The sequence below is a fragment of the Saccopteryx leptura genome, chromosome 4 (assembly GCF_036850995.1).
Source record: "Saccopteryx leptura isolate mSacLep1 chromosome 4, mSacLep1_pri_phased_curated, whole genome shotgun sequence".
NCBI classification, from domain to species: domain Eukaryota; kingdom Metazoa; phylum Chordata; class Mammalia; order Chiroptera; family Emballonuridae; genus Saccopteryx; species Saccopteryx leptura.
In genome coordinates, this window is record NC_089506.1 from 152,734,919 (window position 1) to 152,750,247 (window position 15,329).

General features: G+C 40.3%; 1 protein-coding gene across 1 annotated transcript in view; it reads left to right on the top strand.

Moving 5' to 3' along the window:
* RHOBTB3 (Rho related BTB domain containing 3) overlaps positions 1-15,329 on the top strand; it is a 57,515-nt gene that overhangs the window by 13,739 nt on the left and 28,447 nt on the right. Inside the window, exons 4-7 of the mRNA XM_066381867.1 lie at positions 267-421; positions 1,693-1,804; positions 5,882-6,247; positions 14,726-14,838. Coding sequence (XP_066237964.1) covers positions 267-421; positions 1,693-1,804; positions 5,882-6,247; positions 14,726-14,838 — 746 coding nt within the window. The remainder of the gene's footprint in view (positions 1-266; positions 422-1,692; positions 1,805-5,881; positions 6,248-14,725; positions 14,839-15,329) is intronic.

Genomic DNA, 15,329 nt, shown 5'->3' on the forward strand with positions numbered 1-15,329 from the left:
TAGCCATTCAGCTATTTTTAAATTCTTCTATTTTCCAGAATACTGTTTATTCTCCTTGCAGTTAGAGCTTGTTCATTTTAGAGATTTTTCCATTATTATTTACACTTTTTATTCAGAGTTTTAGTGGATCATGGATGTACTAAATGCCCTTGAACTGAGGTTCTAGTATGAGCTCTTAATTTGTTGTTTCATGTTCAGATTGTCTATGAAAATTTTTTTCCCTATTTCAATTCAAAGTTCTTTGTTGCTCACATTCATTTTCTCAGAAGAATTACCTTGCACGTGCCCACTGTGCACCTCAGACCGAGGGAGCTGTGTCAGTACGACTGAAGGGATCCAGCTGGCGAAGGAGCTAGGAGCTACCTATCTGGAACTGCACAGCCTCGATGACTTCTACATCGGAAAGTATTTTGGAGGAGTGGTGAGTGGAAATTCCTGTTACATAAACTAAAGTCATTTGTCAGGAGGCTCTTGAGCTATTATCCAGAACCTCAATTAGAACTTTAGTTTTAACAGTGTGATTAGATTTTAACCTTGAGAAATAATGAGTGTAAGTAGAAAAAGTGTTTTGTCAGAATAAAATTATAATTTTTCCCTGCAAATAAAACATTTTCTAGTAAGATATTTTGAAATTTTTCATTTGGTGCCACTTTATGAAAGCATGTTTACTTACACAAACCGATGATGGCAACTTTAATAGAAATCTATAAATAGCTCAGCCAGCCTGGCAGCTTGAACTGGGGGGCCTTGAAAGTTCTCCTTCATTTCTGTTTACCACTTGAAAAGAATAATGGTTCTTCTCTGTGTGTGTTTCAGCAAGATTCCATGTACTTCTTTTTTTTAATTGAAGTGAGAGAAGCTGGGGGAACTAGACTCTTGCATGTGCCCTCACCTGATCCACCCTGTGACCCCATCTGGGGCAGATGCTCCACCCACCTGGGGCCATGCTCCACCCATCGGGGGCCATGCTCTGCCCATCAGGGCCATGCTCCGCCCATCTGGGGCCATGCTCACATGGAACTCTGTGCTGCATGGAACTCTGAGGAGTCTGAGAATTTAAATTTGAACTTGACCTTCCGAGCTTCAGTGATGATATATTTGTCAATGTAGGAGGATAGAATATCTTTTACATAAGTTTGTTTTCTTGATTTTTACTATTTAAATATTTAGGTATGTGGTATGGGGACCTGCAGGCCTCACAATATAAAGCACAGGCCTGGAGCTGTGTAAGTACATGTGGTTGTGATGTTAAATTTATGAAATAAAGGATATATTTCAGAATAACTTGTTCAGGAAAAAAAAATATTGCATCTGTGAACTTCCCTGATTGATAGGAGCATCTGTGTGACATAGGCAAGTCTCTGTGTGCCTTGACTTTCTCTGTTATTAACTGCCATGGTTACTAGACAGTTCTTGACAGTCACACAGTTGTGTTGGTTGGCTTTCTTGGTTATTCAAGAGAATAAACAGTTCCTTCCTGAATTGATACTTTATTGATATTTAGATAGGCACAATGTGTTCTACCCAATACATTTTTTTAATGAAAAATAGTGTCTGGAAGTATTTACTAAAGCTTACATGTAGATGGTACTGGTGTTAACAACATTTGGCAAATGTGATTTGGGTAAAAATGATCATGTCAGATACCTAATTTTGTTGGAGTGGTAATTAAAATTTGATTCATGTTTTTAGTTGGAGTATTTTATGATTCAAGCCTTAAATCAGAAGACAAGTGAAAAAATGAAGAAAAGAAAAATGAGCAGCTCGTTTCATGGAATTAGACCACCTCAGCTTGAACAACCAGGTGCGTTTATTAGCCAGCATCTGGACATTACATTGATATTTATTATAGATCATTTCCCAAGTCTCAGAGCAATAGTTTTCAAATTTCAGTATGTTTAGGACTCACCTGGCATTTTGAGTTAGTAAATCTGGGATGGAGTCTATAATCTGCTTTTTAAATAAGATTCCCAGGTGATTTGGAAGCAGGTGTTACTAGGACCACGTTTTGAGACTACTGTTTTAAAAATTTGAACTTACAGATTCTTAAAAATAGTATGGGCTGGGCCAGAGCAGCCCAAGATGGCCGACTTGGAGGATTGGGTGTCGGATGAGGAGAAGATGATTCTGGATCACCTGTAGCTCCAAGAAGGTTGCTGAGGGCCAGTCAAAAGCGGTGACTCCCACTGGTCTTTGCCAGTTTCCAGCCAGGGAGGTCCAGGGCTGGTACATCCAGTGGCCAGATACAGAGAGCATCAGCTCAGGACCTAACAACCATAGTTAGAGTGGTATCTTAAGAAAGGACTCCTGCCTGACCTGTGGTGGCGCAGTGGAATAAAGCGTCGACCTGGAACACTGAGGTCGCCGGTTCGAAACCTTGGGCTTGCCTGGTCAAGGCACATATGGGAGTTGATGCTTCCTGCTCCTCCCCCTTCTCTCTCTCTCTCTCTCTCTCTCTCTGTCTCTCTCTCTCTCACTCCTCTCTCTCTAAAAAAATCAATAAATAAAATATTAAAAAAAAGTAGAATGGATGGAAATTTATAGGGAATAATCTATACAACTGAATAAACTACAGATACATAAAACAACAGGGATGAATCTTTAAGACATAATGTTCAATAAAAAAAAAAAAAGAAGAAGAAGAAGAAGAAGAAGAAAGGACTCCTCACACCTGACCCAGCTAAGGCATAGAAAACATTGTCACAAATAGCATAAAAAGCAGTAGCTGCAGACAAGTAGCCCACAGCAGATTACAAACAGCTAAAGCCATCCCAGGAAGATTTAGAGATTACACAACTGAAAACTGGAGTCAGACAACATTAACCCTATACTCAGATAACTATACAAACAACATATTTGAAGGAGCAGTCTATATAGAGACAAAATGGGAAGACAGAGAAGTGCAATTCAAATGAATCAACAAGAGAAATCCCCAGAAAAAGAATGGAATGAAATGGAAATAACTAAGATGCCAGATGCAGAGTTTAGAATAATGATTGTTAGGATGCTCAAGGATCTTAGAGAAACCATAGATAGACAACATAAGCACCTAAACAAAGAGATATCTGGCATCAAAAAGGACATTGAAATCATAAAAAAGAATCAGACAGAAATGACAAACAGAATATCAGAAATGAAGACTACACTAGAAGGAATGAAAAGCAGGCGGAATGAAAGAGAGGATCGAATCAGCGATTTAAAGGACAAGATAAGCAAAAGCACAGAAGCAGAACATCAGAAAAAGAGGATCAAAATGTCTGAGAAAACTCTAACAGAGCTCTGTGACAATAGGAAGAGAAACATCTGCTTCATAGGGGTTCCTGAAGGAGAAGAGAAAGAACAAGGAATAGAGAACCCGATTGAAGAAATCATAGCTGAAAATGTCCTGAAATTGATGCAGGAAAAAGTTACACAAGTTCAAGAAGCACAGAGAATTGAAAGGAACCCAAATAAACCTACACAAAGACACATCATAATTAAAATACCAAAGCTAAGAAATAAAGAAAGAATACTAAAAGCTGCAAGAGAAAAGCAGTCAATCACCTACAAAGGAAACCCTAAAAGGATGACATCCGACTTCTCAACAAAAACACTTGAGGTGAGAAGGGAATGGCAAGAAATATTCAAATTAATGCAGAACAAGAGCCTACAACCAAGACTTCTTTATCCAGCAAGGCTATCGTTTCAAATAGAAGGAGAAATAAAAAGCTTCCCATACAAAAAAAACAAAACAACCCTCAAATAATTTATTACAACCAAACCAATGATGTAAGAAATGTTAAGGGTCCTATTGTAAACAGAACAAGAGGGGGCAGCAGGGAATCTAGTAAAAGAGGAATGTAGATTTAAGATATAAGAAATGCATCCAAATTGAAAAAGAAGAAATAAAACTATCATTATTTGCTGATGATATGATACTGTACATAGAAAACCTTAAAGCCTCAGTCAAAAAACTACTGGACCTGATAAATGAATTCAGCAAGGTGACAGGATATAAAATTAATATTTAATATTCAGAAATCAGTGGCATTTTTATACACCAACAATGAACTGTTGAAAGAGAAATTAAGAAAACAATCCCCTTCACTACTGCAACAGCAAAAAGAAAGTACCTAGGAGTAAATTTAACCAAGGAGGTTAAAGACTTGTACTCAGAAAATTATAAAACATTGATAAGAGAAATCAAGAAAGATACAAACAAGTGGAAGCATATACCATGTTCAAGGATAAGAAGAATAAACATCATTAAAATGTCTATATTACCCAAAGCAACTTATAAATTCAATGCAATTCCCATTAAAATACCAATGACATACTTCAAAGATATAGAACAAATATTCCAAAAATTTATAGGGAACCAAAAAAGAACACAAATAGTCTCAGCAATCTTGAAGAAAAAAATAAAGTGGGAGCTATCACACTTCCTGATATCAAGCTATACTACAAGGCCATTGTACTCAAAACAGCCTGGTACTGGCATAAGAACAGGCATATAGATCAATGGAACAGAACGGAGAACCCAGAAATAAACCCACAGTTCTATGGACAACTGATATTTGACAAAGGAGGTAAGAGCATACAATGGAGTAAAGACAGTCTCTTTAACAAGTGGTGTTAGGAAAATTGGACAGCTATCTGCAAAAAAATAAAAGTAGATCACCAGCTTACACCATTCACAAAAATAAACTCAAAATGGATAAAAGAATTAATCTAAGTCGTGAAACCATAAGCGTCTTAGAAGAAAACATAGGCAATAAGCTCTCCGACCTCTCTTGCAACAATATATTTGCTGATTTATCTCCGCAGGCAAGTGAAATAAAAGACAGGATGAACAAATGGGGCTATATCAAACTAAAATCCTTTTACACAGCTAAAGACAATATGAACAAAATAAAAAGACAAACCACACAATGGGAGAACATATTCAAAAATATGTCTGATAACCAAAATTTATAAAGAACATGCAAAACTCTACACCAGGAACATAATCCAATCAAAAAATGAGCAAAAGAAAGGAATAGACTATTCAAACAGGACACACAGATGGCCAATAGCAAAAGAAAAAATGTTCAATATCACTAATTATTAGAGAAATGCAAATTAAAACCACAATGAGATATTACCTCACACCAGTCAGAATGACACTCATTAACAAAACAAAACATAATAAGTGCTGGTGAGAATGTGGAGAAAAGGGAACCTTCCTGCACTGCTGGTGGGAATGCAGACTGGTGCAGCCACTGTGGAAAACAGTATGGAGCTTCCTCAGAAAATTAAAAATCGAACTGCCTTTTGACCCAGCCATCCCAGTTTTAGGAATATATCCTAAGACCACCAAATCACTGATTCAAAAGAAGGTATGCACCCCCATGTTTATTGCAGCATTGTTTACAGTAGCCAAGATCTGGAAACAGCCCAAGTGTCTGTCAGTGGACGAATGGATTTAAAAGCTGTAGTACATATACACAATGGAATACTATGGGGCCTTGATCAAGGGGTTATAGCAGAGCAAGTGACCCCTTGCTTAAGCCAGCAACCTTGGGCTTCAAGCTGGTGACCCTGCACTCAAGCCAGATAAGCCCTTGCTCAAGCCAGTGACCTTGGGGTTTTGAACCTGGGTCCTCTGCGTCCCACTCTGATGCTCTATCCACTGTGCCACCACCTGGTCAGGTGGGTAATTAGTTTGTATATGTTTTTAATTAGGTTAAACTATATAAAATTGCTGTTTTTGTAGGTCAGAAATGGCCAAATACTGGCAATTTCATATGGTTCAAATAATATTTTTAAAATATTCTTTTGTTGTATTTAAGGTAAACCTGAAATGATTTGGTCTATTAACCTCAAGAGTAGCTTACCGTTTTTATTTTCTTTTTTGAAACAGAAAAAATGCCTGTCTTAAAGGCTGAAGCGTCGCATTATAACTCTGACTTGAATAACCTGCTATTCTGCTGCCGGTGTGTGGATGTGGTGTTCTACAGCCCGGAGTTGAAGGAGGTTGCAGAGGCCCACAAGATCGTGCTCTGTGCCGTAAGCCACGTCTTCATGCTGCTTTTCAGTGTGAAGAGTCCTGCTGACATTCAGGATTCCAGCATCATCCGAACTACCCAGGATCTCTTTGCTATAAACAGAGATTCTGCATTTCCAGGTGCTAGCCAGGATTCTCCAGGCAACCCACCACTACGAGTCATTGTGAAAGACACCTTCTTCTGTTCGTGTTTATCGGACATTCTACGCTTCATTTATTCAGGTATCTTGTCAGATGAAATGGTTCTGGTACAACCTCTTAAGCTTTTGATGTGAAGTATGCCTGTGGTCCTCAGGAGACTTGGTCAGTTGTACATTTATCTTCTTTCTGTCATCTGAAGTGAAGATTTTATGTGCAATAGTGTTTGCTTTATGCACAGGAATTGTTACATGCTTTCCATCTTCCTTACTAGTTTACTTGCCCTGGTTTTAGATATATTTGCAAAAAAATAATAATCTCTTTTCATACTAAGCAAGAAATATCCCTAAATGTGAAAATACAAGAATTTATTGTTCAGTTTAACTTTAAAGAAATATAATTTTTTAGGTGTGTATTAGAAAACATATCTGCATCTTAAAACCTAGCTATATGTTCACATTATTGTTTGACACAGATCTCGGAGGGGATTGAGGAGAGAAGTTAGCCGGGTGATTGCATTCCGTAAAGGTGGTTTAGGCTGAGAGTTGGTTAACCTTGGCTGTGACTACACAGCTCACAAAAACTAGGGGATGTTTTATTGCTTCGTATTAATTTCAAAATATCCTCTAATTTTTGTGAGCAGTATATTTTAGACAAATTATTTTTTTCTTACTCTGCTCTTACCTTTTTAATGTTCAGCTAGTCCATTATTTTTCTCCTTATCCTTTTAGAAACTCAGTAGCAACTATATTTTAAAGAATAGAAGTTTTATCTGAGTCATTTTAGCAAATGAATTGAAGGACTCACATCTAAGTGTCCCATACAGAAATAGAAAAGAATGAGTGGAAAATGACTTCAAGTAAGCATTTAAATATACATTTTTTGAAAACTTCTTCTTTAATTTTCTTTTTCCATTTGAAATCATGTGCTGATGAAATATTAGGTCAAGGTCACTCCTTGAATCGAATATGTCTGAAGAAACATTTATAATCTGTGTTTAGAGATCAGAATTGGCAGCAGATAAGAAGTTTATAAAATTAGCAAGTAAAGCAGTATCATTTTCTATAGTTCATGTTTTGAGTAGCTTCCAGTTGAAGTGATTGATGCTAAAAATAAGATTTTTCTTTTTTAGTTTGGGTTGCGGTTATATAATTTTATAAATAAATTAATTGTAAAAAATAGAGTTGCAGCATGTAGGTTTAAGTAGGTTAAAATATATACATATAGTATGTTGGAGTAGAATATGGTGGTTGGTGTTCAGTCCATTGTTTAGTGAATATTGGCTTGGAAAAGAGTAACTCTCACTCCTGCAGGGCACACGAGCGTGGAGTCTTCAGTAGGGCGGGTCTCTCTGTCAGGGTTGGTTAGATGAGTGAGGAGACTCCTCTAGTGGGGAATCGTAGTGTGAAAAAAAGACTAAAGACTTTCTTTAGGACTACATGTTTTTATATTTGAACCTAGAACCTCACCATTCAGAATTTAAGACTTATTTTGAAGAAAACAAAGTTAAAAGGAAAAAAATGATTCTAATGATACATTTGGAAAACAATGAAGAAGTATTGGCTTTCTCTTTCAGTGATTTTACTGTTGCAGTTATGAATTATTCGGCAAGTCTCCCACAACATCCATTGAATACTTTCAAAGGCACACGAACACTTGGAGGTCAATTATATCCTCTTTAATATTATAGTAGTAAAATTGTTAGATGTCTTTCTAGTGACAGAATCTGCTTGTCTTTCTCTGAGGGAGTATTTTAAAGATGGGGGGAAAAAAGGGAAAGATAAAAAGAAAAGTTCTCCTCATCCTTGCAGTTCTCTTCCCCAGAGTCAGTCCCCTAGTATCAGTTTTTCACATGTTCACTCCACTGCTTTTTGTATGTGTGTATGTGTGTGCCAGAGAGAGAGAGAGACAGAGAGAGGGATAGATAGGACAGACAGACAGGAAGGGAGAGAGATGAGAAGCATCTCTTCTTCGTTGTGGCATCTTAGTTGTTCGTTGATTGCTTTCTCATATGTGCCTTGACTGGGAGGCTACAGCAGAGCAGGTGACCCCTTGCTCAAGCCAGTGACCTTGGGCTTCAAGCCAGCAACCTTTGGGCTCAAGGCAGCGACCCCACACTTAAGCCGGTTTGTCCGCGCTCAAGCCGGCAACGTTGGGGTTTCAAACCTGGGTCATATGTGCCCCAGTCCGACCCTCTACCTACTGTGCCACTGCCTGGTCAGGCTCCACTGCTTTTTAAAAGTAATTAAGTACTGGAAAATTTGCACTAGTGAAAATGCAGTCTTAAGTAACTGCTGTGTTCCGGAACGACAGGTAGCTCTCCTGCCTGAAGCATAGAGTGGGAGGTGATGACTGGAAGGAGATGAGGCTGACTGGGCCGGTAGGACCTGTTCCTGCCATTCTTAGAAACTGGTCTAGAACTATAAGCATGACCAGACTGGGTGTTAGAAACTCATTTCTGGTGATGCTGAGAGGAATGAAGAGAGCAGACAGGACAGGAGTCCATTTAGGACAGGGGTCGGGAACCTATGGCTCGCAAGCCAGATGTGGCTCTTTTGATGGCTGCATCTGGCTCACAGACAAATCTTTAATAAAAAAATAATAACATTAAAAATATAAAACATTCTCATGTATTACAATCCATTCATTTCCTACCGCTCATGTTCATGGCTGCGGGTGGCTGGAGCCAATCACAGCTGTCCTCCGGGACAACACCAAATTTTTATTGGATAATGCGTAATGTACACGGGTCATTGTATGGCTCTCATGGAATTACATTTTAAAATATGTGGCGTTCATGGCTCTCTCAGCCAAAAAGGTTCCCGGCCCCTGATTTAGGAGGTCCCCTCATTCTGGCAATCAGCCTCAGGAAGTCCTACATTCTGACAGTAGGTGGTTGGTGTTGAGGTTTATCCATCATCTGGGCCAGTGTTTTTCAAACCACAAAGTGCACACAAGGCACGGAGGGTCTTGACAATGTGCAGGTTGTGATTCAGTAGAACGAGAATAGGCAAAGATTTTGCGTGTCCAGCAGCCTACTAGGCCATGCTGATGCTCTGGACCACAGCAGTTGCAACACCTGCTCCTGAAAGAATTGGGGACCAGCCATAGCCCCGAATTTACCCCAGAGGCCCAGGGAAGGAACCTACTTCTCAGTTTTAGAGCACAGAATCAAAATGGGTTTCACTGCAAGGCTGACTGAGGCAGAAATATTCGGAGTGGGGCTGTCAGTGCCCTGTTGTAGTCCGGTCCCCTCCTGAAGATGGGGAAAGTGGATCCTTCGCTGTTGGGTGGAGACTAAGTGAGTGTGGGAATAATAGTCATAGGGACTAGTCATGATGGCCAGGGAGCTTGCTGACCTACAAACCCTTGACAGGTTCAGAGCTCCAGGTTCTTATTCTGACCCTAAACTGTTGCATTTCTGCTCTGTTCTCTCCTTGTATGTTCCGGGCCAGCAAAAGTTGGTGTCAGGTATGACCAGGGCCATAGGCCATTGACCCGGGGCTGACCCTGTTGCTGGTGAGAAGAAGGGTAAATAAATGCTTCAGTAGGTACCTGTGTGTTACTCTTCAGTTATTTATTGAGTAGCCTGACCAGGTGGTGAAGTAGTGGATAGAGTGTCGACTGGGACACGAAGGACCCAGGTTCAAAACCCTGAGGTCACCGGCTTGAGTGCGGGCTTATCCGACTTGAATGCAGGCTCACCAGCTTGAGCGCTGGGTCACTGGCTTGAGCGTGAAATCATAGACATGACCCCATGGTTGCTGGCTTGAGCCCAAACATTGCTGGCTTGAAGCCCAAGGTCACTGGCTTAAGTAAGGGGTCACTCACTCTGCTGTAGCCTACCGGGTCAAGGCACATATGAGAAAGCAATCAATGAACAACTAAGGTGCCGCAACGAAGAATTGATTCCTCTCATTTATCTTCCTTCCTGTCTATCCCTATCTGTCCCTCTCTCTGACTCTCTCTGTTTCTGTCCAAAAAAAAGGTTATTTAGAGTATAACCTCAGATTCAAGCAAAAGCTGTATTATCTGTTATGTTTAAAAAGATATTAAAGCTGTACTGTATTTCCACAGGAAAGACAATTTTTTAAAAATAGAGTTTATTGAGAAAAAAAACTAGTTCTCCACTCTCAAATAGCTAAACATTTATTAATATTTTGTTTTTCCCTCTAGTCTTTATGAATTGGTTACTGTTATTTTTAAATATTTTTTGCCAAATCAGTCAAAAAATTTTTTTTATTTTTTTCAGTCAAAAATTTTAAACCTACTTTAATTTTTTCTGAGACTTAGGCAAGGAGGCCAGTTTCTTGGAGGGAGGGAGGGAGTTGTTGAATATTTAAAAACTTTTGAACGGAGTACAGGTTTTAAGATTCAGGTAGGTAATGGTTTCCTCTCAGAAGGCTACCCACAGCTATGCAGGAGCCTGTCAAAGACAGGAGCTGTTTGTGCTCAGGCAGCTGGGTTGGCAGAGCAGAGGCAGAGCTCCATGACGTGGCGCCTTCGGGAATATTTGTCCTGGGTAAACACGGGCAGAAAAGCCATATAAAACCTCGCTCCTGCTTTTATTTTCTTCTTCTTTTTTTAAAATAAACCAGATCACAAAGAATGTCTTAATTTTTTTTACATAACATACTTTTTTAATCTTTAGGAATTTGAAGTGTTGTATATAGGACAATCAGGCCCTACATTCAGGAAGGGACTGTTTAATAGTCTGGTTAACACATTACTCCAGTAAGGTTTCAGTTTATTTTTTTTATTCAAATTTCTGAGTACACACAGTAAAAGTACGTGTTTTGTATGTTAATTTTCCACTGGATAATAGCTAACAGTGCATGATGTATAGCCCTTAATGATTTAACACTAAAGAAGGTGTAATCTGAAAAGTGAGGGCAGCAGTTTCCTGGTCTTCATGGAATAATCCTTAAATGGCATACGAATGTGGCGTGTTTACACGCCCTTGGTCTTTTACGCTTGCAAATTCCTGAGTCACAGGATCTCGGTTGTTAGGAATTGAAATATTTCTAAGAGCCTCAAGAATTTAGCTTCGAGCTCTTCCTGCCACAGATGGCCTTTAGAATTTCACATCACTTGTGGAAATACTGCCAGGGCACGTGGGTCTGTGGAAGCACACTTCCACCTTCAGTTTGCATCTACTCTTCAGCTCTTGGAATTATTCAGCATGTTCTTGTCTGCACCGCATACAAATGCAGTTTAGGACACACGGGGATGCCATGTCTCTGAGTGTAAGGCAAGTAAACAATACTCTGAGAAGTTCAGTAAAGACAATCTCAGCCAGTTATGTAAAACAAGTAAGTCGTAGAGATCTACTGTACATACAACATCATGCCTATTGTTAACAATACTGTATTGAACACCCAAAATTCCAGTAAGAGACTAGGTTGCATGTTTAATGATTCTATCACAGTTAAAAAAAAAAGGAAGGACAAAATCCCAGTCCAAGGATTATTGCTTTATTAGGACACAAGAGTGTCAAAGGTGATTAAAGTAATCAAGGAAGTTAGGGTTTCTAATTATGGAAACAGCCCAATTAGTTCTAGTGTCCTATGAACTAGTCTTACTTTCAGTTTCAGTTATTGGATCTTTCTGTGTCTGCTCTTAACCACCTCAGTGGTCTGTAGGAATTCAGTGCTGCTAATCCCATATGTTTAGATTCGGTGCTTGCTTGTTTTTGTTTGTTTGCTTGTTTTTTTAGTGAGAGACAAAGAGAGTGAGACAGACAGGAAGGGAGACGAGAGCATTGTTGGGTATACAAGCGTTTTTTAAGTTTGTTCTCTTGTGGTATGGGGCAGTGCCTTGTGTGTATCATCTCTGGAAGGCTGCAGGTGCAGCAGATTGCAAATTGCAGATTGCCTTCCTGCTTGGGAGGGGCAACTGTTTGCTATTGTTTGCTGGAGAAGGGTTTTTCCCCAGCCTGTTTTGCAGGAGAGTGCAGAGGGAGAGAGAGAGAGAGCTGAGGGGCTTGGGAGCCCTGATTTTGGCCCAGCCTGTTTGCTTGTCTGAGGCTGTGGGGGCTTTGGAGTCCGTGAGAATCCAGAGTGAGAAAGGGAAGCGGTCTTCCCTGCTGTTTGCTCCTCGGCCATTATGAGATTTTAATATATAAATGGAATGGCCCACCATTTTCTGCTCCACAGTTCTTTTACCATCTGCCCGAATCCAGTGTGAACCTGCATGGCCATGGTGAGGCATTAACTCATAGTTGTAACTCCTTACTTGATCATTGATGGTTTTTTCATGGGGGCGGGGGGTAACAGCTGAGCCAGTGACACCTTGCTCAAGCTGGCAATCTTGAGGTTTTGAACCTGGGTCTTCCGCATCACTCTGGGTCCCAGGCTGACACTCTATCCATTACGCCACTGCCTGGTCAGGCAGTGCTTGTTTTCCTTCACATAACCTTCTGAGTGGAGATACTGTATAAGTGTCCTTTAGTTAACAGAGTTTTACTTTTAAGAGACAATGTCTATGCTCTCCTTTAACATGCATGAGTGTAGACAATCAAAAATACCTACACATATTGTTTGTTGCATACCACTAAGCCTGGGTTTTGATAATGGATGAACTGTCTAAGGAAGAGCAGTGATCATCAGTAGTCAGTGCACATAAGATTAACCTGGGAGGGTTTTTACATCAATGTTGGGGCCCCAGCACCAAAAATTTTAATTCAGCAGGTCTGAGAAAGAGACTTTATCCAGTAGTATTTTATAAAAGGTCTTTAGGTAATGCGTAGCTAGAATTCAGAATCACTGACATTGAGTACATTTTCTTGATCTGGCATCCCTAGGCTTCTAAAGAATTCTTCTCTTCCTTACATTTTTATATAGACTCTAATGTCTGTATATGCATGTGAAATTTTCTAGAGAGACAGTGCAGAGAATTTTCAGGTTCTGAAAGGAGTATGTGACCTTAAAGTTAAAAATCACTAGTTCATAAAGGGTCAAACAAAACCTATAGACTTTTTTTACACTACACACCTTTGGAAATTTGAGGTGGAAGGGGCGCTAACAGTGAAGTCAGAAAAAGAGCAGTCAAAGGTAGGAAGAAGCAGGGTGTGCCAGGGCCAGCTGGCCCAGCTTGTGAGAACTATTTCTGTTTATATATTCCCAATTTTGTGTTCTGCAGTGTCATGTTGGTAGCTTGAATATGGCTCTGGTGGGAGTATTGACACCAGAGAAAGAGAAATAGCAAATGCCTCCAATTAGGGCTCTCATTCCTCCCCCCTCCTCCCAAGATACTTACAGTCATCATGTAGGTCAGGGGAGGAGAAGTTTAAAGATATGCAAGAGTGCCGAGTGCTGTAGGGCTTCACTGTCTGGAGGTCTGAGAGCTGCTGGACCATCAGTCTGACTCGTCAGATTAGCTTTGGCTCTCATTGGTACAGGCTGGCTGCAATGACCAGATCTCATTGGTTCAGTACATGTTTATTATGTGCCCTCTCCAATCCCCAATATCCAGGAAGGCACCTGGCAGTGTTCTGGATACAGAAAGGGAAACATCAGAAGAGATAGATTGAGAACAGGTGGAAAAAGACCCCAGGTTCTCTAGAGAAGTGACATAACTTGCTTGATGTCACACTAGTAAGTAATGGCAGAGATAGAACTAAAAACTAGGTCCCCCAGCTATGCCCACACACACTGCATCTTTTTGAATTATATTTTTAGGGGTTAGGACTTCCTATAAACCATGGGGATGGGTGAGGGGGGTCTCTCAGAATATTTATATTCAGAACTGTACTTTTGGAAATGTATCAGCACTGAGTAATGCAATAGATTGGATGGGGAAAGGCCACTCAGGAGCAGGGAGGCTGCTTCAGGCCGAGTGAGGGGCGTGTTTGGGGACAAGGTTAGCTTTCGCTGACCATACTGTGGAAGTTTCTTAAGACAGTAAGGGAAGGGGGCTTGACAGATGTGAGACAGAAGTGAAGTGAGCCCAGGAAGAGAGAACTGGGCAGCGGGGTGGGGTGAATACAAGGGAGAGAGGGACCAGGAGGGGTAATTTTGCTCCAATGTCACAGTCATGTAGCTCATCAGAGAATTATCTAGCCCTTCTTCTGGTTGGTCTGTAGAGATGGCTGTGGAACAACATATCCTAAGTTGACCCTGACACTGCATGAGACCTTCTGAGTGCATTCTGTTCTGCTTTCTGTTCCTCTACCTGATGTCAGTCACTGCTCTCCATGATTAGTATGATTTAATTCGACCTTAGACATCTGCCATCTTACCCAGGGCAAGTAAATAACTGGGGTGTTAGAACACTTGTGATAGTCATATTGTGGCCATTGCTGTTATCACTAGTTGACCACCTACTGCAGAGTGGTGGCAGCTGTCCAAGGAAGAAGACTAGGTTTTGAATAATTTAGTAGAAGTCAAAATGATTTTTTAAAAATGTGAGCGTAGTTTAAATGTTTTAGTGTAATTACAAGGATATATATTTGGTAAAGAAAATTTAGAGTACTAAAAAAGAGGGAACATTGATATCTAGTAAGATATTTATTTTTCTCCCTGTTTCAACAGAAAATGTCAATATATATTAATTTATTAATAGGTGCTTTCCAATGGGAAGAATTGGAAGAAGATATCAGGAAGAAGTTGAAAGATTCTGGGGATGTTTCAAATGTAATTGAGAAAGTTAAATGCATTTTAAAAACACCAGGAAAGGTAAGTTAGTTTTTTGTAAATTAGTTTACTTTGTTTTTTCTGAATTATACGTGATATACTATAATGAAGATAATATTGGGTCATGAAAAGACTCAATTATATACAAATGTTTTCCTTATATATATATTTTTCTGTTTATTTTTATTTATTTATTTATTTATTTTTTGCATTTTTCTGAAGCTGGAAACAGGGAGAGACAGTCAGACAGACTCCCGCATACGCCCGACTGGGATCCACCCGGCACGCCCACCATGGGGCGACGCTCTGCCCACCAGGGGGCGATGCTCTGCCCATCCTGGGCGTCGCCATGTTGCGACCAGAGCCACTCTAGCGCCTGGGGCAGAGGCCACAGAGCCATCCCCAGCGCCCGGGCCATCTTTGCTCCAATGGAGCCTTGGCTGCGGGAGGGGAAGAGAGAGACAGAGAGGAAGGCGCGGCGGAGGGGTGGAGAAGCAAATGGGTGCTTCTCCTATGTGCCCTGGCTGGGAATC